We start from the raw sequence: 24,789 nt of genomic DNA, 5'->3' as shown, positions 1-24,789 counted from the left end.
CATACACAATCAGCAAATCTAGAAACAGAAGTGGGCATCATTATATTTTTTCCCAAGAGCAGCACAGGTCTTGTCTGTCCAAGGGACACTTGGCCTGTCTGCTTACTAATGAGTCTGTCTTGAAAAGATTCAACCGAGACATCTGTTAATCCTTCTTTTCTAATTGTCCTAGCATTACTAAACCTCTCTGCTTCCAGCGAGGCATTATGTCCTGAACATTATTTCTCATACTATGTTTTTGACTAAATAGTTTCATCAGAGACTAAAGCTTCTATACCTAAGTCCTCTAAGTGTTTTCAAGTAAGTTCTGTGCGGCATACACATTCTGTGACTAGAAGGCTTCACACAGCCCAAACAGAACAAAGAGAAAGGAACAAGAACTCACAACTCCCACGTGCAACCCTGCAAAACAGAAGAGATCATCAAACAGACTGCTGAGAGCCTTCTTGTGTATGTACTTGCATAGTACATTGGTATCTCCTGCTTTGAGAATACATGCTGCGATTTGCCCCTAAGCCCTAAGATGATAATTGTGTACTCCCCCCAGCCTGGGAGAAGCAGTGATTTGGTTTTTAATTATTCACTTGCTTCCCAGAGATAAGCCTAGAAAACCTAATGAGTTTTTAACCACAGCTACATATCAACAATTTCACTAGTATCTTCTAAGCAGAAATAAGGAATGGGATGGCATCAACAACAAGAACATTCCATAAACAGCAGGAAGAAGTACAGGGGGCTTCCACTGGAGGCAAGAATTCTTGTTAGTAGAGAGATATCAGTGATGTCAGAAGAACAAGATGAGTTTCTTACATTTTACTTCTCCAGATTCTCTCAAAATCTTCAAGCAAAGATGCATTTTCAGCATTGCATGCGTAATAATTTAAGGAAAGGAATAGAAATAAGAAACCAGATTTTGGTTGTATTAGTCTTATAATAAAAAACAGAAGGGCTTGTAGATTTCCACTTGTGCTCTTCTGCATACATTAAAAATGAGGCTGGCTCTTGCACAGCTGCAAAGCACTTGTATTTATATACGCATATATATGTACATATGCACATTTGTAGAATAGCTCCAGAGGGGGAATTCTTTAACACCTTAGCTATAGCCCATGGCTACATCTACTACATGAGATCCAGGGGATGAAGCATGGAATCCAGTGGGATAGGGCTGGACTACTTCCTGAGATGCATGGATTAAGCCCAGATGACAATTAGTAGTGGCATACAAGAAAGCACATCTTTTTAGGTAATTGTTCTTGAATCATAAAAGAATCAGTATACAGTAAGAAAGATAAACCATGCTGCAGCAGAAAAATATGCAGCTTTTTAGTGTTATTTATTAAGTGTATATTGATATATATTATTTAATTTGCACAAAGCAGCGGTTTTGAATAGTCCATGTTTCACGCAGAGGCAGTTGTATGAAGGCATGTATCCTCTTCTGTCACATGTAGGTAACATGTATAGGATACACTTATTTGGTGTCTACCTTTGGATGCTTACCTTTATGCATAGAACTTCCTACAATGTCCGACTTAATTCTGGAAACATTTTTAGATCTAGAAAGAACATCTGAGGCATTTTTAGCCACTATACTGGTTTCTCTCTCCATCTCCATTCACTTGGTCTCAGGATGTCTAAAGCACATGGATTGAAGGATTTATTAAATGGGTCCAATGTATTTATTTTTGGTCTCTGAAGTATTTCTAAAACAGGTTCTCCATAACATATGTGCTAGACATAAAGGGTTTTTTTGTCACAAGAGTGAATGAACTACATAATTCTGTCTTGGTTTTGCTTGCTATAAATACGGTACCAGCTCTAAATCAGGGCAATAGAACCATTATGTTACCCTCCTCATCTGAAAGACTATCTCAAAACTGGAGTAGTTGTAGTTTGATTCTGTTAAGGCTGGTTATAGAATTCAATCTTATTTACAAAACAGGTACAAAATGTTTGATTTCTGGAAACATGTGGGGTCAAATGATTTGACATTCTTTTAGCCAGCCAGATTTGACATTCTTTCCCCAAACGTATTGTCTAATTTTCTCTGGCTTCTTCTGTGAACCTTTTTGGTAGATGTTTCACTTTTTGGTCAGTCTGTTCTCATGCTCCACCTGTTTGTCTCCACCTCTGTGCCTTAATCAAATAATACCTTGGCCTTGCACCTAAATAGTTGAAATTCCTTTGTAAAATGTCACGTACATTGCTCTGGGCATGGATATGTTCTTAACTGTCTTTTGCCACCACCTCATTGGGTCAGGATTGTTAAGACTTCCAAGGATGGTGATCCCAACCAGTAATAATGAAAATATAAGTATTTGTGTAGTCAGGCAGCTCAGGGCCATGAGAGCTTTAAGGTAAGATGTTACCATGCCCATGCATCGTTCTGCTGGAAGTCAGTCCCCTTAGAGCAGGGGTGGCTCAGCACATGAGAGCACCTCACTGACACTGGCCCCAAGTCTGTGCCTTCACCTCAACCACTGATGAGGCTAAATGAATTCATAGCTGCATCTGCTGAGAACTAAATCTGCTAGAGCCTAGAGCTGAGTCTGTGGGTGTTACTATTCCCCTGACTCAGACAGAAATATCTCCTGATGCAAATGCAGGCCTGAGCTTATGCAGAGCCTCAGAGCCTCCATCAGGGTCCTCTTGCATGTGGTACTCCTTAAGGGATTGGTACCTACGTGAGCAAGAGCAGGTGCTGATGAGTAAGGCCTGCTGCTGGATTTTGGACTATGCTGCATTCCAACAGAGCTTGGTTTGCCTCATTATCATGAAGAGTGAAAGAGTTTAGAGATGACATTCCACTCCACTTAAAACCAAGGAAGATGGAAAAAAGTCACTGCCTAATACACAAGCAGGGATGTAATGGGGGACTGTTGCTGGTGGGAGGCAGAGGTTTGGGTTTGGTTTGCACAAGACTTTAAGAAAAGCATTTTAAAAAGAAACCAGTAAGATGCAGCTAAATAGGCATTTGCATGTACATTCAGACTGTATTTATAGAAGAAATATTAAAGAAGCCATGTTATATATAAGGGCTTGAAGTCAAAATATTGTCTTAAAAGAGCTCTATCCAGTTCATCAAATATACATGAAAGGTGCATCCCTACATTCAGCATGCAAAACCTTCCAGATGAGCCATTAATAGGGCTTTTTTACTTGAAACAATTTCAGCACATAAAAAGGAAGAAAAGCTTATAAAATCTTCTGCCTTTTTACAGCACAAACACACTACAGCCAAGACAGCAATTTCAACATTGAGCCCCAAAACTTTCTGTGGAGCTAGACATCATTTAAAAGGGCATCCAGCAATGGATGGATTTGAGCTGATGGTAAAACTAACACACCACTAGGCAACTCAGAGTAAGTGTTCATTGTCCCATGTGCTGAGAACACCTACCTGCATACTTTGACTGCCCCCTCAGACACATCAATACTGTTATCTTTATTCCTGGTGATGGTAGGGACATATTATACAGTCAGACAAGGGCAATTCTTCTTCTGTGACTGTATGTCCCTATATAGGCCAGCCATTCAGTCAAATTGTATTCATACCTGTTATTTCCTGCTTTGAAACATCCCTGAGATGCTGGAGATTTCAGTCTGTGTCTAGAATTAATTAAGAAATCTTCATTATCCTCCCAGGCTGGGCAACAGCATTGTATAACATCAGTAAACTGAGCACTTTTCAAAATCTTTGTGTTCTTTAACTTCCTTATTACAGTTCTGAACTCTTTTCATTCAGCCAATACACCTCCCCACTTTAAAGAGAAATTACGATTTTAATGAAAGACTGGATTCACCAGCAAGCAGAGCCACTAGTCTCATCCCGCTGCACCCCTTCCATTGCAGGGAAGGCTGAGAGGAGGGAGCCAGATAAGTCCCACACAAATGATTGCCTTGTGGCAGTAGAAGAGAGGGTGCAGAACATATCCTTCCAGAGACACAGGCTGTCAGACCACAGCCAGCACCAGGCACACCAAAATAGACCATTATTCAGGGCAGCAAAGTACCAGAGAAGCAAAGCATCCATGATCCAGCTGCCTGCTCTTCTGTGCTGGAGCTCTGGACAGCTGCCACCGAGAGAGGGGTCAGGCGTGTGGAGCAGCAGGTTTGGCAGGAAAGGAGGTAGCTCTTCCCAGAAGCTCAGACACCACTTCCACCCCTCCTGTCTCAGCAACAGCTGAGGCAGCCAGCCTGGCTTTCTGGGACTGCCAGCCCCCAGCAGCTCCCTCTGATACCAGTGCCCTTCAGGGCTGCCACCAGTGACAGACCATACAGTCTGCCTCTACCACGACTTGTTCAGCTGCGCCCACATGGCATGTTATGGGATGAGGGAGAGATGCTCAACTGGTGGCAGAATGTACCTCCTGTTCCAGACTCCCACATCAAGCTGCCCAGAATAAACCCATTTGAAACACCTGTATGTCTGCACAGCTGCAATCTCAGCTTTCAGTATGCAGCTTCTGCTACTAAAAACATCCTTATCTTTGATTTTGCTCTGACTAATTAACAGAAGTTACACCGAATACACCTTTGATACACCTGATACCTTTCAAATTCTAAGTCCACTCTCTTTATGCAATAGTCACATCCACAACCAGCCCATGCCTTGAAAACACATCCAGTCCCACCTCCCAGCAGCGGTCCCTGTTTCCTACACACATCCATGTGTCCAGGTCCACACTGCTCTAGGAACCTCAGCCTCTTTTACAGCTTTTATTAGCATCTTATCCAACACTCCAAAGTTCAGCTGTTCTTGTACAAATTCATGGCATTTGCTGGTAAATGCCAGTTTTTTACATAGGCAAGTAGAATTTCTATACAGTCAAATTCCTGAAGGCTGGATTATGTGTGAGTCAAAATGCATATTTCTAGTGTTGCTGTATGTGCCTCACTTGCTAATTTCACTGTTGTCATCTTTCCCTTTTCCCTACAGGCTACTACTTTGATCTCCATGAGCTCCAGGAAGTATGTTTGCCTGCAAAAACACCCAGGTGGGTGGTGATGCAAGCCATAGGATCTCAAGGTGGCATGTGAATATACTTCGGAGAGGTTACTCCTGACAAAAGACCTAGCACTCACCTCCCTGTGACTATCAGAGGTGAATACCTTCTTCAAAAATTCACTACAAACAATCAGACAGGGATAGTTAAGGCCCACATCTGCTTGAGTCATTCATTCTCTATTCAGTCACTGAATAGTTTGACTGCTACTAGAATAATGTAATACTGAATTTGAATCCATTCTTTAAACATATTTTAACAGTTAAACAGTTTTTCAATTTAAAGTTTTTTAATACACCTGAACAACTGGAAAAGTGAGGACTGTTTGACATATCAGTAAATGGTTTCTCAATTTCTTAGAGTATCAATTTTGAAATCAGAAGCAATGACTTCAGAAATACATTCTGTTCTTGAACTCTTTATTGAAAAAATTAAGAAACAATATATATTATTTATAACCACCACTCTAAACAAGCGCCCCCCCTGCGTCTCCTAGAAAGCATGAAAGTCTGTCAGACGTTGCTATATTCACTTCTGGTCAAGGATCTTGTTTGTTAGGGGCTGTTTGATGGCCTGGAAAAGTTAGTTTTTCAGGACAGACACCCTTCACTCCTCTGATGAACCAAAGAAGAAGTAACTGGGAAAGATAACCACACGGGTTTGTCAGGGCCACTGAACACATAGCTATATATTTCAACAGCCCAGCTGAGTGTCACTTGGCCATGCAGAGGGTTCCTTCTCTGCCGAGGATTTTTGTAAAAGCCCAACAACAACTTTCATGTACTCTCATATTCACTAGGTAGGTGAAAGGGGTAAACAGTCTTCTCCATGCACGCATGTGCATCTCTTTGCCTAATGATCCCTTTGGGCATTTGCATGGTTTTGAAACTACTCCTGACTGGTGAGCAACTCCTGTGAAAACTTTAACCATTAAAAAGAAAAAACCACCAGCAACAATTCACAAAGCATTGCAAGCTACAACAGTATTGCAAAGGTCATGAGAGAGACAGGCCCAAATCTGAGTCACATGGACAGGGGGTGGCCACTTGAAGCACGGAGGAATTTTGATGTGAAGGAGATTGTTAGAGGTTCCTCTCCTCAAGTGACAAGGCATAAAACAATCTATAGAAGAGAAATACATAAAAGATTAGCACTTGTTAGAGTTTGGAGTTAAGTAGGATTACAGCTGTAATATTAATTGGGAACCAGTTAGAAGACATACTTCTATCACAGTTGCAAGAATCAAGCCTTTGGGGCTCTAGTCTTGGGACAGAAAGACACAGGAGAAGAAATAGCGTCTTCTTTCTTTTCAAACTCTCTCCAAGAACAGCTGTTTTTATTCCATTGTTCCACACACCCACAGATAAAGAAACAGGCTTAGTGAATCTCTGTACCTTGGAGCAGTTTACAAACCAAACTTAACACCACCACCACCAAATAGGTCCTTCATACACTTCCACTAACACTGGGAACTGTCCCAGAGCAACCACCATAGTTCCAAACTCTTCAAATGGGAGAACTGAAGTCAGGATCCAAATTTAGATCTGCATGCCGTGGTTCAGGTTATGAAAGAAGAAAGCAGACTTTCTCCTCTGTAGAGCCAGGAAGCTCATGCCCAGTGCATGATTTCAGGGAGTGACACCCTCTTTACGAGGATAAATCATAAGGCCTTCAAAAATACTGGAAAGCAGAGGATTCACAGATGATGTCCCAGCTGTCCCTGATGTCCCAGGGTCAGCTGGAGTGACCCTCGGGGCAAGCATGGGAAATGTTTGTGGAACACATGAGTTCATAGAGATTGCAGAAGACCCAGAAAAAAACTGAAACACTTACTTTCGAAACCCTCTTGTGTCTTGGATATATTGTAACATAACAAACCAGTGATACATGTGACTTTTTAAAACAGCATCCAACGACTAATCCACAGTACAGTTTTATGCCCTTCTTTCAGCCAGCTGTCAAGTTTATATTCACATTTCCTATACAGCATCTCTTTCTACTACTCATGACAGCCACATCAGTCACAAAATCATGTTATATACTCAGAAAGACTTTGACTGCTCTAAGAATTCAGCAAAGGAGCAGCAAATGCTTAAGTAATCCTCTCACATTTTACCCAGTCCTGAAAAGGCTGAAGGATCTACTTGTCTTGCTGTTGCAGTGATATGCCTACTAAAAATGCTTGGGAGTCCTGGCATAGTCTATGTACTGACACACAGAGCAGAGGATCCTTATGCTGAAGTCCCTGTGTCCATGAGGAGCCACGCTGGCACTTGAGGGCAGCCCTAGGAAACTAAATCAAGCCTCTGCACCATATAATCTTGTCTCTTCTACCGTCACTTCTTGACAGTTATGCATTTTTCTTCACTTACCTGCACAGCAGGAATGAATGCTGTTGATAAGTGTTAGAAGGCACCCAGCCCTGTAAAAGGTATTAACTCTTCTATTGCACTAAGAAGTACACAGATAATAGACAGATTTACAGAGCTTTCTCTTCAGCTTTTACTTTCTACTCCATAACATTTTCACCATTATAAAAAGGACATGGCCATTACCTGTTAAACATTTTAAATCAACCAGTAATCTACTGCTCACAGATGACAAAAGGGAGTGTCAACTGAGAAAATACATTTTTCCAGTAACATCTGTCATATGTCATGGAATTACAATCATGAGCATGTCAAAGCAATGTTCAGGACTTCAGAATAAAGCTTGTAAGACGATGATCTCAGAATGATCTCTGATAAAATGTCCCGTAAAGCGCTGTTATCCTAAACAGATGATGGACTATGGCTGCTGAACTAATCAGAACTTTGTTCTCTCTTCTCCTCTTATGTTCTGTTTTGTCTGTCTCCAGCTCTGATTCAGATAAAGCTAATGGAGTTGTGGAGGCTACCTATCTTCTGCAGCTCTGCTGCTGTTCCACCATCTCGGTTGCCATAGAGACAAGCTCTGGAAGCCATGGATGAGCACAGGAGAGAAGCCATCCACAGGCTCTCAACCAGTGGGCTCCAGCAGGGCCATTCTCAGCAGGTACTAAGAGAGTCAGGTTCGGTCTCTGAAGGTGAGGAAGAGTCACCAGGTGCTAACCCAGTGACCCATAAAGGGGACTTGCACACACATTACATTGCCATTCAAAGAAATTCCAGGTACTACCGGTCCATGAGGCTGCCGAACAGAGGGAAAAGAAAGACTTCAAGAGAGGCAATGCACATGGGGCATACTACAGGTGAGTACTGACCCGCACAGCATTATGCTTCCTTTTCCAGTGAGATTAGGAACTAAAGCAGTCCATGAGAATAGGAAAAGGACAGGGAAGATAGAAAGCAGCTCAGCAGTCAGCACATAACAGAACATGTCTGCCCTACAGCACAGCTGGCAGAGAAGTACCATCCTTTGCTCAGCTTGGAAATGTAAAATGGTTGGATGTTTCAAGACTTCAAGACAGAGAATTGAAACATATGTGGGACTCTGCTCTGCCACCCCTCTGCTCTGTAAGAGAAAAATAACTTAGAGAAAGACATAAAGCTGTCAATGAAGTGGGGACTTCTTTAGCATATAGGAAGGACATATTCAAAAGTACAGAAAACAGTCAGCAAAACCAGAGGAAATTGTAATGGACCTTTATGAGAGAGGAACAAGTCTTCTCTGAAAGTGCAGTTGCTGCCACTTTGCACTGAAGAGAGCTGTAAGAAACACCTAGGCTCCCTTTGAACAAGGAGGCTGAAATAACAGGAACACCACCCAGAACATACATGCATTCAGCCATGGCTTCAGCAGAAAAGTAATGAGCTGGATTTCCCTGAGTATGAACAGTACAGAGCATGCCTGCAAGGCCAGGCTGTTACAGAGCTGGAACCTAGTCTGAGCAGCTGTCTGCAAAAGAAGCAAGAGAAAGATAGGAGAAATGGAGAGAGAGCCAGGAAAGGAGCTACTGCAACACACTCAGAAGCACTGGAAACAGGGTTGTGTGAAGGAAATTGAAGTGGTTTTAAACTAGGTGCTAATGAGAGAGATCTGGTACTGGGAACATAAAAAATACCCTTTGCTTCAATCTCTCAGGTGCTCAGAGAAACTGAATTTTATAATTCCTTCACAGCAGAGTTACCTACCCTATCTTCGGGTTATAATCTAACAGACCCAATGCACAGGACTCTGAACTTTGGATAGCTGTATAAATCAGAATGGTACACCACTGCTGATGTTCCACTGCTGTGAAAGCCACTGAAAGCTATTGCTTTTTTATGTAGGAAGTAGATCAAGTTCCTTAAAAAAACAGACATCCTCCACCCCCAAAATAAAAGAGGTCTGGGAAATGTCCCCAGGAAAATAGGTGTCTTCTGCTTGCCTTGCCAAGGCTATTTCAGCAGTATAAAGGCCCATTCAACCCTGTGGCATGGACAGAAGGAAAATTCCCTCTTTTCCAAGTTTCCAAGCAGTCAGCAGCAAAGAGCTCCTGTTTAATATTCTGCTACTGCTGCAATGAGGTTTGTGGATAAACTGAGTGCTGTCTATGCCAGAAAAGAGCTGCTCTCCACCCTGCGGGTGCAGACAAGACCAGAGCAGAGCCATCCTCTCCCTGCCTCCCCAGAGCACTGCTGCAGAGCAAGCACAGCACAGACCCACCCTCCCTCCTGCTCCCCACAGTGTCACAGTGTCCACACAGCTACTGAGGACGTCCTTACCCCTGCAACCTGCAGCTGCCAGTGAAGCACCAGCACAGAAGGATGCGCCTTCTTCATACACCTGCAATGTCATGGCATCAGGACATCAGGTCATGTCAGCACAGAAGGACAGCCTTTGTGTCTGGCCAGTGTCACTGAGGAAGGACAAGCTAAAAGAAGGGCTTCTTTCTTAGCAACTCATTAGAGCATCCATGAGGCTGACCTGCACTTCTCTTCCCATCCCCTCCCTGTATTACCACTACTGGAACAGGATCGGTTCCAAACAGGGATTTTTCTTCCATGCCTGCAACTGTTCAGCAAGATATACAGGGAATTTATAATTTCTCCAGTCTGTACAGCAAGACCTGGGCTAGGAGCAACAGCTCTTTCTCCAAAGTGACTGTAGCAAGTCCTCCTCAGAGCTACGGCCTTTAAATTCAGCTAGGATTGTGTAAGCAGCTTTTCTGCTCTCTCTCTACTTCCTTGAATCCATTCCCTCTCCCTGAAACTGGACAGTGGGTGTTTCTACACCAACCTCATTTGTAGCAGGAACTTTTGACAGCATTTGCTGATGTGCATGGAAGCAAGGGATGGGTGAGCTATTCTATATTGCCTTCCAACCCATTTGAACAGCAGCTATCCAAGAATGTGACTCAAGCTCAAATGTTAACCTGTTCTCATTTTGCTTATGGAATGACTGCAGGGAAGGAGAGGGGAAGGCAAGAAGACAGGAAGAGACAGAAAATAGGGTACAAAATGAGAAAAATAAAGACTCAAGAAATGAGCCCACAAAAAGCAATTTAAAATTATCTAAATCCAGGCTGAGGGAAAGGCTTCTATATAGGTACCCTTTGCACCAGCCCAGCTTTGGCTTATAGCCTAGGAGCTGTAAAACATAAAGGATGTTTTTTTAACTAGAAAAATAACTGTTGAGGGTATTTTTAAAGCAATCTCCTTTGACAGAAGGATAAAGTGTTCAAACTATTCAAAGTGAATAACTAAAACTACTGTTTTGAAACAATTTTAGGAAGTTTTAAAACTCTGGATGTCACCCCTTCCCTCTGAAAACTGATTAAAAACGTGCATCAGAAGATTGATTCAGTCAGAGCACTGACCTGACTGTGCTTTCACCAGTTTGAAAGATGAACAGAATTATTACGTAGACCAAAATATTTCTAATAAAAAACAGAATGGCTATTTATCAACAAGCCTCAAACAATGGAAGATTTCATTTGAAAAGTGAGATGCATCTTCTCCTGCCAACTAGTGCAGTAGTAAGCCTTGGACTTAATACAACTTTGACTCCTTGTGAAAGGATCAGTGGTTCATCTGAGGGAAATTGGAGAAGCAACTAAAAGTAAAGCTCCTCTCTCACCCAAATCTAACCTTGATTTATCCACTAAACGGAACATCTACTGTGTGCCTGAAAGCAGAGCAGTAATGAAGCCTTGACTTTGGAGACTAAATATTGGCATGCACAGGCACACACAGCTAAACCTTTTTTGCTTAAAGAATTGCACTGAATTGCACTCATGCTGAGACACAGCCTGCAGTGGTGAATGTGCCACTCAGGGGCATAAGAACTGATACCCTATATCCAACTTCACCTTGTCTCAGCTGCATGTGCATTATGCAAGCTGATGACACTTTGACCCTGTCTGAAATTCAAGCTAACATGTAACCACCTTTGTGTCTGTGGTATTCCTGTTTCCTTTGGTGTAAGCAAACCACTACCTACAGTAAAGTTAAATGAAGAAAATTACTGTTTTAACACTCTCTTGGCTTTCTCTTATATCACAGATTCACTCAAAAATAACGAGCCCATCAAGGAGCCTCTGAATGTTTTACTTCATAAGGGATCACCATCTCCAGCAAGCTCTGATCCAACAATGGTAGATGAACTATGGATCCAAAGGTAAGGGGGTTCCCGTGCAGGGTATTCCCTGTGCCTTCGCTGGGAACTACAATCAGAATGGTGTCAGAGCGAGAATGCTTCATTCGGGAAGGACAGCTGGACTAAGCTGTAGCTCTGATCCATGCCTTTTCACCTTGACTTGTGGTGCTGCTTTCAGTCTTAATTACTTATATTGCATAGTATTAGCACAGTGGTATAAAAGGTCTTGTCAGTGTGGGCTTGGAGAAGACAATGAAGGAAAAAGGGGAAACAAGAAGACAGTGAGGAAGTTGAAAAAAGGGGGAATGTGATAGAGGATCACCCAGCAGTGCAAGCTGCCTTAAGTGGGCAGACTGCCTTAAACAGCTTCTTGAGAATAAGGAGAACCTGTGGGCATTTCCTTATGGAATATCCCAACATCAGGGTGATCCCATTTTTGGCCTTCATAGAGAGCTCTCCTGAAGCCTGTAACACAACCCCACATGGAAAACAGGATTTTATAGCTAAAGAAGTAGCTACAAAGATGTTTTCTAAAATGTCTGGACTTTTTTTTTTTTCTGTTTACTTTGAAGAACTGAAAAGCAGCGGAGGCTTTCAGTGAGATAGCCCCTTTTGGCTTGATTCCCACCACAAGCAAGGTCCAGCAGAAGACCCTGGTCCCACAACTCAGAAATTTACATACATCCAGTAAATCTGCCCTCACCCCTGCTCTCTTGCCACTGCAGCCAGACAGAGATAGGAGCAGCTACCTATCCCTACATTTCAAATATAACTGAGGTATTCTCCCAGACTGCCTCTCCAGCTACTCACCTCCTATGTGTACAGCTGTGAGATGGTCCCCCCTTCTACTGCAGAAGATCAAGTTGTAAGCAGTAAGCAGTAAGCAGTAAGCAGTAAGCAGTAAGCAGTAAGCACTTGTCATCTAAGAGTACATGCATCCTGCTGCACCGTCTGGTCCTAATTAGTGATACCAGTTGTGTTGGTGTTATACAGAGTGCCTTCCCAGGCACCTTTCCTTATGGAAGACTCCAATAGAACAATTTTAGCCAAATGTGAAGTTGGATTTAACTAAATGAATTGCCTTGGCTAAAATTGATTGTCCCTTAGCCATATACTGAGCATGTGAAACTAGAGAGTAACAGTCTGATGAGGTGTCAAACACATGTGTCTTCCTCTCCTTGGGGCATAATCATCACTGACAGTCTAACATCCTGACACCGTCACTTAGGCAGCTTTGAAATTCTGCAAATTCTGATTCTCTCTGGAGCTGGAAACAATGAGCCTGTGCTGGGAGTCAGTTTTATCAAAGATGTTGCTGTGCACAGAGATTGACAGGTCAGTACAGGTTCTAAGTCACGTGTCTGCTAAAAGGAGGCAGTGTTGCTCAGTGGAATTGATGGTCTCTTGAAACTGAGCACAGAGATTTAACAGAGAATGAGACCAGAGTTCCAGCTCAAATTCAACCCATGTCCTCTTTCCTTCTCCAAAAGATAAGCTGTAATTTATAAGAGAACCAGTAGAAATCTGCATTGGAAAGCCTGCAAGAGCCTAAAAATGTTGTCATTATTTATAGTAATCACTTCTATTTGGAAAAAATTGGCCATTGTGCAGATAAGACATTTAAAATATTGTTGCTGGTCTCAAGAAATGCATTTTATCTCTCCCCAAAAGAATAAATCCATTATCTGCCAGCTAACCATTCTTCTGAAAGCAGAAGCTAGCAGGTCTGCAGAAGGGACAGTACCGGCACCTCTGACCAGGGCTGGGAAGGCCCATGACATTCTCAGGAGTGAATCACCACAGTCCTGAGGACAAGTGGGGCAGTAGCGCCACACGTCTTCACATTCAGGAGCATCCTACAGCTACCATTTAAATATTAGGGCTGGGCAGTCACAGGGCAGGTCTCCTTGCATGAAGACAACCAGCAGGTCTGACACAAATGAGTTCTTCACAGGGATGTCACTTCACATATAGACATGCTACATAATTCAGGGCAGGAAGTAAACACAGCTGGGGAACATAGTAAACAGCTCAGGAAAAGGAATTGTCATCTGCGTTGCACTCAGATAGGATACAGACTTTAATTTGAATCTGTGTGTCTCTAAAAAGTCTGAGAATAGTAGAGCAATTCACTTATCTCAGAACACTGATGACTGAAAACAAGATGTCCTCAAACATTACTGCTGGTGTTCCAAAATCTGGATGGCCATAGGCCGTCTATAGGATACTTCCTAACAGAGTTTTTATGCCTAACTATGCTCAAACAGTACTTTTTTCCCATGACCTTTCTCTTATGTGATCTCCAGCTCCCCCTAAGCACTCTAGAGCTCTCCACAACATTCCATGGCTCCCTCTCAGTCTTGCACATAGTACAAAGATCCAAACCCCTATAATGACAAGCCACTTCCAGACAACTCGGCTGACTTGCCCTGAGCATCTCAGTGCTGAGTTTCTAGCACAGCTTCTTCCCACAGAAACTAGAGCCAAAGCTCTGCAAGGAGCTGAACTCAACAAAAGCTGCTCTTTCGCACTGGGATCAGTCCTTCCAGCTCTGGTGTGAGCAGCAGTTGTGCAGAGATCATAGAAAGTTGTCACAGAAGATACACTGGAAGAGAAACTCAGTGTGAGATTTCATTTTGCAAAGGTCATGGAGATCATTGGCCTACCAGTGCAGAGCAAACTATTTCTTTATGCTGCTTATGAAACCTCCAATTCAGATAATGAGAATCATCTAAAAATCCTTTGATTGCTTTTGATCTTAGCTCAAAGAATGGAAGTACTACAACAGCAAATACAAATAGTCACCCCCAGCAGCAAGAGGGAATCTAACTTGTTTGAATTCTTGCAAACACATGTATTAGAGAGATGCAGTACACATGTGAAATAGCATAGCACTGTGAAGGGTGCTCTTGTGATTTTGGGTTCACATACCTCACTCCAGCTCTCTTGGTCCTGGGCAGTAGAGGGCACTGATTTAACCAGAAGCACAGAAAAAGCCTCTGGAAAGTCTGGCACCTGGATTGCAAAAGGTCTTATACCATACTCGAGCAGTTTTCTTCTACTTATGAAATACATTTCTTATAGGTACTTCTTCTTTATGCTGCCAATGGTGATTCAATTTGCAAGTAGTGAAGTCAGGAATAGCTGGTGCAAACCCCTGTTGACCAAATCTTTAAATTTTGTTGCTCTACAACAACTTTTTGTTCTTTCAAGGATGGATAAATAGAGAGATAATACTTTTCTATCCCTCTTTTTGTACAAAGTGCATCCTAAAAAGCTTTCAGTTTTGTCCCAAAAATTTCCCAGTTTTTGCAGGGAAATATGTTTTAAAAACTAATACATTTTCAGTAAAAATAGTCACTGTAGGTGTTAAAATGTCATTATTGTCAAAATTAATATTTCACAGGATCACACAGAATAGCAAGCAATAACATACGCAATTCTAAGAAAGCATCCTTCCAGCATACAACTAATGGAGATCCCAATCCCATCCTGCCCACCTATTCCACCCAGTCTCTGCTTGATGGGTTTTTCAACCCACTCATGTTTTCATTGCTGTGCAAGGTCTAAGCTTTGCCCTCCAGGTCTCCCAATCTGATCTGCTTCATCTGGACATGCCCTGAGCCCTCAGTTCTCAATCAATCTCTTTGTTTCTCTCCTTTTCTATCAGCTTCAACATAATTCCCCACACAATTTCCTCAGCCTACTATTTCCCAGACACATTATTCTTCTCTCTTCCCCCTCTGTGGCTCATATCTCAGTGTCCTTTTGTCCCAGGGTCTTCAACATTTTGCTCCTTATACCGTCTTAGTATCCCACCCCTCTTCCTAGCTTCAGTCCCAAATTATACAGTGTTTTCCAACTCACCATTTCCCAAAGCATCCAGCTGTGGATGAGTTCCTCTCTTCATTGCAGTCTCCTGGTCTAGAAGACTTCTTCTTCTCCATGCTTGAATCTTGCTCCTTCTGTTTTTCAGTGAAGTAGTTTTCCCATCATGCTGACTGGATTCAAAACGAGGATCACTGAGGATTCTGCAGAAATGGCCTTTATTCACAGTGCCTAGAGGTGGACCAGGCAGCTTTTACAGTTAGAGTATCAGAAATTATTTTCTCAGCCCTCAGCACAGCACACATTCTCTCCATGGGCAGGAACTCAGGGATTTTAGGTGCTTAAATCTAAGTCTAAAGTTTGTGTGTACTGCAGACAATGGAAAAGGGCCTATAAGTCTATGGATTTTCATGCATGTGGAAAAGATAGAACCCTGGCAACCCCCAAATTTCAACTTGCATATCAACAGAAAGCAAAGTTTCTTGAAGGAGAGAACAACAGGTTTTCTGTTTTCCTTTAATAGGGATCCAATAATATTTTCCTAAGTCTAATAAATTGTTAATTTTTTTTAATATAAAAAAATAATTTGTCTCTGGGAGATGATCAGTAAGTAAAAGTGTAACCCTAATGATTATGAGCATCAAAAGGTTAGAAGCACTTAAAGTAAGGATCTCATAAATAGAATTTCTGAACATTTTTAGTTATTGGTAAGGCTGCCAGTCCTAACAGATATAACTAAGGTATTTTGATGAAAGCTTAAGGAGCTTCAGGAGAACAGATATGCTCTTAGACTTTGGGATCTAAAAATACTAGGGATGAGAATTTCCACTTATCTACGATTTAAAATTAAAAAATCAGGTATAGAAATTGCCCAGACACACTGGTTGCCAAAATCACCATTAAAAACCACACATGAACAGAGGGAAACTGAATGAAACTCGGGTATGAAAAAATCCTTGACTAGGTATAACATTATTCAAATCAATTAGTAACTTCACACTTCTCAATAATTTCTTAGCTCAGATTAAAAAAAGTGGTTCCTACCTCATCTCATGGCCTTTCTTGGTGTGAAACTTGAAACTCCCACTGACTAGAAGGGCTTGGGCAATTTTCCTTTAATAAGCTCTGCTGGACTGCCTCTTCTCTTTTTAGTTACTAGAAGAGGAGGCCTAATTTCTAAAAATTGCTATAAGAGAACATTTAGAAAATGCATTTCAATTTCATTCGGAAACAAACTTTGCCCAGCTTTATTCTAAGGATTGCTTTTGAGTTTAAATACATATAATAAATCTTAATTCAAATGATTACTCATTTTTTAAAATTACTACTGCCTGAAAATACAAACCAAGATTGGGAATTCATCCCTCTAGCATAACTTAAATGAGATGATTGTGATAAACTAGTTCTAAACTCCCATCAACCATCACATTTTTAATACAATGTGGACCAGGTTGGCCAATATTTAAAATAATTTCCAGCAGCCGTACAGTGAAGCTGGAAACAGTCTGAAACAACACAAACCCCATCTTTGCAGAACATACGCAAGCTCAAAACCCCTTCCCTTTGTCCTCAGGGTGCTAAACCATGGTCTTGTTAATACAGCCACCATGGATCAATATGGCCACCAAGGATCATTTCCAGTGCCTTCATGCCTGGGGACTCTAAGAGCTGCAGAAACAAAGCTGAGATATGGTCTGTTGGGGCATTGCATGGCTTCTGTCAGCAACAAGAGCAGAGGGCATGCACCAGAGCTGTTGCAGTGCTGGGAGAGGATTATTAACCAGCTGCTTTAAGGCATTTTGTTCTAATAGTCAGATTCTTTCTTTCCCCCCACAATTAGACAAGGAATTTTAGGATGAATTGAAGGAATTTTGGTGAGAAAACTGGTTTCTCACCATGAGTTTCCACTGATTTTAGTAACTGGATAAAAGCTTTCTAGCCTCTGGATCAAATTGCTTGTTGTTACAGAGAGAGAAAAAGAACACCTCCTCCAAACTCCTACCTAATGGTTAAAATTAGGTGGAGTAGGAACTTCTCCAGGCCTGAGCCTGCCATTTCACAGCAGTGAAAAATTATGCAAGGTGGGACTGCCATGGTCCTGACATCCATCTGCACGTCTGCCACCTCTTCTCTGCTGGCACTCGCTTTGAGCTCACCCTGTAGTGAGACGAAACACATACACACAAAGCTAGTTCTACCAAAAAAATGAATCATTTTCCATGAGTTTAGCTGCCCAGACCTGTTCACTGTGAATGGGATAAGCTTGAGTGAGTGCTGGCATAAAAGTAGAGGTAGAAATCTGCCTCAAAGAGTCAAGTGAAAAGTGGAATTGAGCAGTTATGTCAGCTTAAACTGCATACAAAGTCCTAGCAATTGTGGAAGTAGGGAGGTAGAAGTTCTACTTCACAGAAATAGTTCAGTATTGACTGTCTTAAAGTAGTATCTGGAAATATGGCATTCAGCAGGTTCACGCCCCTTTCCCAGTGACCAGAGAAAGCAAAGCAGCTCCAGGAAGAGACTGAGCTGCCCTGAAACAGGCAGTGACATGTGGGATACAAGAGAATGACACCTCTCTAACTCCAACCTGGATCCCCCACACCCAGCATGAAGATCCCAGTCACCAGACCACTGAGACAGAGTCACTTGTTTGCATGTGTTTAGTTTTCATGACAAATTTTAAAAGCTTTCTGTTTTGTCCCCAAACAGAAAAGCAAGATTTAGAAAATCACAGAAAATTTTGTAGAACAAAAATATCTCCTTCTTGCTAAAATATAATTTTTTTTATTCCAGTCCCATGAGCCCTGGGAATACTCTGTCACCTCACTTGGAAGAAAAAGTATTTCTCAGGCGCTTGTTTTGTTTATGGATATTCTCTGTATATCAATGTGAAGTACAAGAATAAGGCTTGGAAGGAAGAAAGAACAACATCTTTGAAAGATCAAATTACAACTAAAAAAAGGAAATAAAGCCCTAAAGAAAGGAAAAGTAGAGTATTGGTCATTGCTACACAGTGGAACAGCTCTCTGAGACACGGAAACGCGAGCTGGGCCTGTCATGGCCACAGGGGGGAATTCACTCCCAGCTGGTGTTTCACCTCTTCAGAGCTTCAGAGCTTCCAGGGTGTTAGTGTTTTCTGTGATATGTCCAAGTTTTCATCTCAGACCAAAAGTAAAATTATGTTGGAAAAAGTGAAAGAAGAGGGAACATAGGCAGGATTAAATTACCAGACAGTTATGGGATCATGAGAAGATGCTTTCTATTTCTCAATGTTTTTAAAAGCATGACCCAGATATTTTTTCTAAAAAGAAATTTCAATTTCCAACTGATTTAACCCTTGAGAGTGAAGCAATGTGAGGGGTTAAGAATCTGTTAAACTCTTAAAGCATGCTTCTGAAAGATTTATATTTTTTTTGTAAATACATCCAAAAGTTCTGTTTAGATATATGTTCATTCTAGCAGGGTCAGTTAAGAACTTGTACACTGATTTCACTTTGCATGCTAGAGAGAACTCCCCACTGCTCTTGGACCTTACCTTGAGAAAACAGTAAACAGCATATATGATTTTCCAGATTTCAGGATAATGAAGGGGTTCCCCTTTTCTAAAAAAGAAGATTTTTAACATCCCACCCACTCACTAAAACCCTTGACAATATTCTAGCCCTGGCAGCAAGCCACCAAAACATGAGTTTCAGATAGTCTCTACTGCTTTATCCTTTCCACACTGTTTTGGCCACCCCCTCACTCACCTGGCTCCCCAAAACCCCTAATCCCCAGTGTTTAATGGCTGATAACCCACACTGACCATCTACCCAGGGACAATCTCAGCCCCAGCTCTCAGGCTCTTATCCTCCTCTCTCAGTACAACACAGGCTCCAGCTCTCACCCTCACCCTGGTATTTACTTTTGGTTGTCTGGTTCCTCTGACCTCCTGGTCCGGGACTGGACAAGGACTACACTTGCAGCCCTCTCCAAGCCCTCAATGACATTTCCAGCTGATTCTCTTTCCCATTTGGCTTCTTAATGACTTAAGGACTGAGCTCTCCAGTGTGCGAGATCTAGATCTAGTTCACACAAGCTGAAGGAGTTTTTCTGGATGTACCATCATGTGCTGATTAAAAGCTACCCTGACATATCATTTAGCAAAACCAATATGAAAATTATAAAAAGGAAGCCATTTTACACATACAAACCAACACATGGATTTTATGTTGTTGCGTAAATTACCTTGTCACATACAGAAAAAATCACAGTTATTTATGCAACAGGGAGAAAGCAAGCACAAGGAATAGCTGAGCATTTTCCCTCTGTTAACTCCTCAGTTGCAATGTGGTGCAGATGACATTTTCTTTTGCTGAGGGTTATCAACGTGTAGTGAAGAGCTGCACCAACCAGTCCACAAGCACTCGAACTGATCCGAGGGTGTAACCATACTCTGGACCTCACGAGGATTTATCCCTGAGGCAGAAAAAAAATTACCTGAACGAAGACAGATATAGATCATTGAGTACTGAGATACTTACTGCCTAAACGAAGGAATACATCCTTATGGAAGTAACGACGCTAAGGAAGGGGAGGCAGGGGAAATGACCGAGCGGGCGCGAAGCCCTGCCGGAGAAGGAGAGGCGAATAGCGGCCAGTCCTGTGGGGTAATCAGGGGTGCGCTTCCCGGCAGGAGGGATTAGGCTGAGTTTCCCAGTTACATTCCTCCATCTCAGGGTTTCACTCCTGGAGAAGAAATGCACCATATGCACCAGATCTGGAAGCAGTTCAGGAGAACCCCCCTCTGCCACCCCCTTTCCTCCCTCAAAGCCGGCGCCATCCACACATAGGCAGAGAGGTGCAGGGGATGGGGGGCAGCGCTGCGCCCTGGGGCTGAGGGACAGGAGGTCAGTGCTGGGACAGGACCCTCTCCCGCTGTGGGGTAGCCGTGCATGGAGGAGAGGAGCTGTGGCATTGGGTGGGACGGGGTGTGTGGGTGCTCACTGGGGGAGAGAGGGAGCGGATGGAGAAAAGAGCTTCCCTGCATCGGGGGAAGAAGCCTCTCTGCAGGAGGGCATGGGGGATGGAGGTAGGGGGTGCTTGTGCAGATGGGGGGCCTCTGGGGCAGGGATTGCTGCCTTTGGGGGGGGCCCTTGGGGAGGAGGGAATCAGCCTCCCGGCGGAGGAGGGACCTGCGCCGGAGCGCTGGAGGGGAGCCGGGGGGCTGAGGAGGTCTCTGCGGGCAGGGGTGCTGGACACAGAGTGGGGAGCTCTGAGAGGGGAGCTTGGGGAGGGGAGGAGGACAACACAACACCTGAGGGGTCTGCGGGGGCTCGGATTTAATTTTGGAGGCGTTGAGAGGGTCTGCAAGGGGGGCTCTGAGAAGCGCTGGGGGAACTCAGGGCTCACGCGGGAGGTCTGAGGGCTCCGAGGGAACGTGGCTGGGAACTGCCGCGCTTCGAAGGGTCTCGGGAGGGATTTGGGGAAGGCTGAGAAACCTCCGCTGGGATTTGGCAGACCTCCGTGGAGCCTCGGAGATCTGGGAACGAGGAGCGGCGCTGCAAGGGGCTAGGGGGGTTCTGAGGGGCTGGTGGGACCCGGCGGGGAAGCTGAGATTTTGAGGGCGTCTCTGTGGGGAATATCTGTGGGGAGGCTTTGAGGAGAGTCTGAGGGGGCTCTGAGAGGATTTTGATGGAGAGCCCCTGGGGATGCCTGACGCGAAGTCTGAGGGGAGACTCTGTGAGGGGATTTGAGGAGGCTTTCTAGAGATTTTAGGGGAGAACTATGGGGACGCTTGGGGAGAGGGAGGTGTCTGAGAAGAGACTCAGAGGGGACCAGAAAGGTACTCCGAGGGGGCTCAGAGGGCCTGAGGGGGGCTGTGGGGGCGCCCCGGGGGCGGTCGCAAGTCCCCTCTCCTTCCCGTGCAGGCTGCTGCCTTCCTACCCCCGTTACCGTGGCAACCGCCCGGGCTCCCCCGGCCCCGCGCCGCCGTCGCCGCTGCCTCCGGAGCTGCTGGGCAGCCGCCTGCCGCCGCCGGCCATGGAGCTGCTGGCCGCGGCTCTCAGCGCCGCCTGTGCTCTCGACCAAGACGGCTCGGCGGGACAGCCCGGAAGGTGAGGGGGGGTGCTGAGGGCCGGGGGTCGCGAGGCGCGGGCTGTCGAGCGGGTGGAGGGGCCGCTGCTGTCCCGCCGCTGCTCTGAGGGCGCCTTCTCCTCCCCGCAGGGACCTCGCCGCCGCTGAGGAGACCCCCGCCGCCGGTACGGCCGGGGCGCCGCCCGCACACCCCATGACGGCCGACTCCTGGAGGAACCTCATCGAGCACATCGGTAAGGAGCCGTTCCCGCCGCGGGATGTCTGGCCGCCGCTGCGCCCTCACACAACTTCGCCACTTCTCCCGCTCCCCGCTCCGGCGGCGTCACAGCAGCCCCTAGAGGTGCCCCTCAGCCCAGCCAGACTGCCCCTGCCCGCCCCCAAACCCAGAGCTAAAGACAAGAGGTGTACAGCCGTGAGGAGCCTCGGGCGAAGTAAGGGTTTGTGCTCCAGGACCCCAACTCCCTGTCCTTGCTGGGAACCCCCTCACTGTTGGTGTAAAACATCATTACCCTGGCTTTTTGACATTTTTAGGGGCATCAGGTTTGCACGTTGCCCAGCAGGAGATTAATGCTGTCGCTGAGCAGCCTGACCCTTGTTCATAAATAACTATTATTCTTGTAATTACGAAGCAATTAATCACTAAGGCTACCCCAAACTTTCTACTAAAATATTATTTTGCATACTCCAAAAGGCGTAAGACTAAAGCATTTTGTCACCCATCCTGTTGGACATTAGTTGCCTGCACCAGGTTCTACATCTATTCCGTGTAGCAGCCACTGGCATAGCACTTGCAACAGAGGAGTAGGTTATTTTATCCTTTGTGGTCTCTAAAAAGGTAGAGTTGAGGTTATCTGAGGGGCTGTAGAGGAGAGGACTGTTATCCTTTCGTTCTTATGGTGGGTTTTTTGGTTTTTTGTGGGGTTTTTTTTGGTGGTTTGATTGGTTTTGGTTTTTTTAAAATGTTTATCTTTTGTGGGATGCAGAGAGGACCTTCACAGCTTGTTTTTTGGTTTCCCACATCAGAATTGTGATCTTCCTCAGAGGGATTTCATCAACAGCAAAGTTAAATCCCATCCTGAGGAAGGTTTTATGGTGGGAATATAGGAGCTTTGTTTTTAAACACTCCTGCTCAATTTCAGGAAATAGAATCAATATACTTGGATCTAGAGGGCAGGAATGTAGCACTTAGCATGGGAAAATAGAATAGATAACTCTCACGAGCAGCGATGCAAACCTCCCTGGCAGGAACAAGGAGGCTTCTCTGACTATCTGCTGTTTGGTGTCAGGCTGTGGCATGCAAGACTGATACTTGGTGCACCTGGTGCCACTGGGACAGTGCTGGAGAAGGAGGCTGGTGTGAAACCAGCAGCCTACTAGCATCTCTCAGACAAACCAATTGAGTCTGCGGTCTTCTGGAGGAAAGTGGTGGACAATTTGCATGAGTGTTGCCAGATCTGTTGCCTGCTTTTGGCTGTGTAAATACTAGTCTCCCAAGGGAGCTGTGTCAAAAGGTTGTCAGTTAACTGGGACTGTGCACTTCAGAGATGAGATAAAAATACTAAAAACAGCAGGAGTTCAAAGCAACCCAGTTGCTATATTCTTATATATTTGTATGTGCTGTATATCAGAGGGAAGCTGTGCAAAAGCTCTATATACATCAGTGTAACTGCATATAGGTCTGTTGCACCTTCATGGACAAGACCAGGTTTTGACAACAGAGGTGCTATGCTTATCCCCATCAGAGATGTTACATCAAATGACTGGAGCACACTCACTCCTTTCTGCTTTTGAAACATTAGTGGACTCTTTGCCTGAAACTGGAGCAGAGAATTTCAGAGAAAATGTCTCTGGGCCTCCTGAGATTTTACATAGCTTTCAATGTAATAACATTTACTTTAAGAGTGCTGCTAACTCTCTAAGGCAAGGATTTCCACAATTAGTAACTCATTTTTCAATTCCCCTCCCAGGCTTTGAGAGAGCTGGGAAGGGAGACTATGACAGCAAAATTAAATGGAAAAAACAAAAAGGGAAATGTCTGTTATGTACTATTATAAATTATGTAAACATGCTGCAGGAAGATCAGTCTTACACACTTAAGTCAACAGATAGCACCAAATTCATGCTCTGACCACAGGATTAAGCCTTAGCCAGGTCACAGTAGGGACAGTTGGGACATTAGGCAATGAAGGGAGCTTGTACAGGTCTCTGACATTTTGTACTTGTTCACTTACTAAATGTAAGCATGTACTAAATCATTATATCCTCTGAGTCACATTCAGCTATTGATCTCAGCTTCTTTTCTACACATTCAGTCAGTTGCCAGATGTATTGCTCTCCTTTCAACATGTCAAAACCTTGTTTCTTGACCTTGTATCTGTTACCCCTCCTGTGCTGTGAGCATCTCCTGTTCCATCTGGACAAGGCTTTGGCATAGCTTATCTCCCTCTCTCTCATCTAAGAAATTTTTCTACCCATTATAACCTCTTTATCAAGATATGGATAGACCCTTTAGACCAAGACAGCAGGGATATCTTTCATCTTTGCTAGCACAACCCTCCTTGTTTCTTCCTACCCTTCTGCCTAAACATCTACCTGTCTTTTATCTTTCTTCTGGTGCCACCTTTCCACCTTTCTGCTTTCTCTCCATATTGCTCTCGGTGGTAGAGCTTCAGCCAGTCTCTCTTCAGCTCCCTCCTTAAAATGAGTTACCTTGCGGTCATTTCTGATTGAGTTCTGGTGATGGATGCTTTCTGTCAGTCAGATCTTTTCATGTTTGCATTTGCCTTTTCCTGCTGCTGACAGCTCCGTAGATCTTACCTGTTTAGTTGGTCAGTCCAGAAACCTGGAAACAAAGCCAACTTTCATTATCTGGATTTTATTTCCTTAAAAGCAAGGGGGAAATAGTCTCGAGGATATTTTAAAAAAGGCTGCTCTTCAAATCTTAAAAAAAGACCCTAAATCCCTCTTTCACAAAGTATCTTCTGACTTGGAAGGCAGACCCAGCAGCACAACATGGCTGATTACTTGCAGTCAGACACTGCAAGTATAATTATCTCCAATATGAGTAAAATAGATTACACTTCAGTTTCCCAGCATGTTTTCCCTTGAGCCAAACACTGCCCATGCGGCTGCAGGATGTGTTCCCAGCCTGTCCTGCTCTTTGTGGGGCAAAAAGAACCCAGTGCTGTACCAGAGCCCTCGAGCACAGGCTGCCCATATGGATCAGTACCACCAAAAGCAGCTCCAGTTTATCAGGCTCTCCGTTACGTTCCTGAAGGAGCCTTTCCACCCTGCTACATCCTCAGCACCCTCCTTGATGCTG

General features: G+C 44.0%; 2 protein-coding genes across 7 annotated transcripts in view; one reads left to right on the top strand and one right to left on the bottom strand.

Moving 5' to 3' along the window:
• The window catches only part of NEU2 (neuraminidase 2), a 36,370-nt gene extending 16,318 nt beyond the window's left edge, over positions 1–20,052 (bottom strand). Inside the window, exons 1-3 of one of the 4 annotated variants that reach the window (XM_085070034.1) lie at positions 19,916–20,052; positions 16,440–16,571; positions 15,435–15,626 (exon numbers count right to left, since the gene is read on the bottom strand). In XM_085070034.1, coding sequence (XP_084926160.1) covers positions 15,435–15,514 — 80 coding nt within the window. In that variant the 5' untranslated portion in view covers positions 15,515–15,626; positions 16,440–16,571; positions 19,916–20,052. Of the gene's footprint in view, positions 1–15,434; positions 15,627–16,439; positions 16,572–17,397; positions 19,705–19,915 lie in introns of those variants that run through there. The other 3 variants (XM_085070036.1, XM_085070033.1, XM_085070037.1) reach the window with 3 other exon arrangements.
• The window catches only part of NGEF (neuronal guanine nucleotide exchange factor), a 50,124-nt gene that overhangs the window by 3,000 nt on the left and 22,335 nt on the right, over positions 1–24,789 (top strand). Inside the window, exons 2-6 of one of the 3 annotated variants that reach the window (XM_085070030.1) lie at positions 4,943–5,000; positions 7,867–8,238; positions 11,474–11,588; positions 21,302–21,487; positions 21,597–21,700. In XM_085070030.1, coding sequence (XP_084926156.1) covers positions 7,971–8,238; positions 11,474–11,588; positions 21,302–21,487; positions 21,597–21,700 — 673 coding nt within the window. In that variant the 5' untranslated portion in view covers positions 4,943–5,000; positions 7,867–7,970. Of the gene's footprint in view, positions 1–4,942; positions 5,108–7,866; positions 8,239–11,473; positions 11,589–21,301; positions 21,488–21,596; positions 21,701–24,789 lie in introns of all 3 variants that reach the window. The other 2 variants (XM_085070031.1, XM_085070032.1) reach the window with 2 other exon arrangements.

Source organism: Lichenostomus cassidix, chromosome 9, assembly GCF_008360975.1.
Source record: "Lichenostomus cassidix isolate B80296 chromosome 9, HeHo_3.0, whole genome shotgun sequence".
NCBI classification, from domain to species: domain Eukaryota; kingdom Metazoa; phylum Chordata; class Aves; order Passeriformes; family Meliphagidae; genus Lichenostomus; species Lichenostomus cassidix.
Note: the sequence above shows the minus strand (reverse complement) of the source record. Positions and strands in the feature narration are given on the sequence as shown.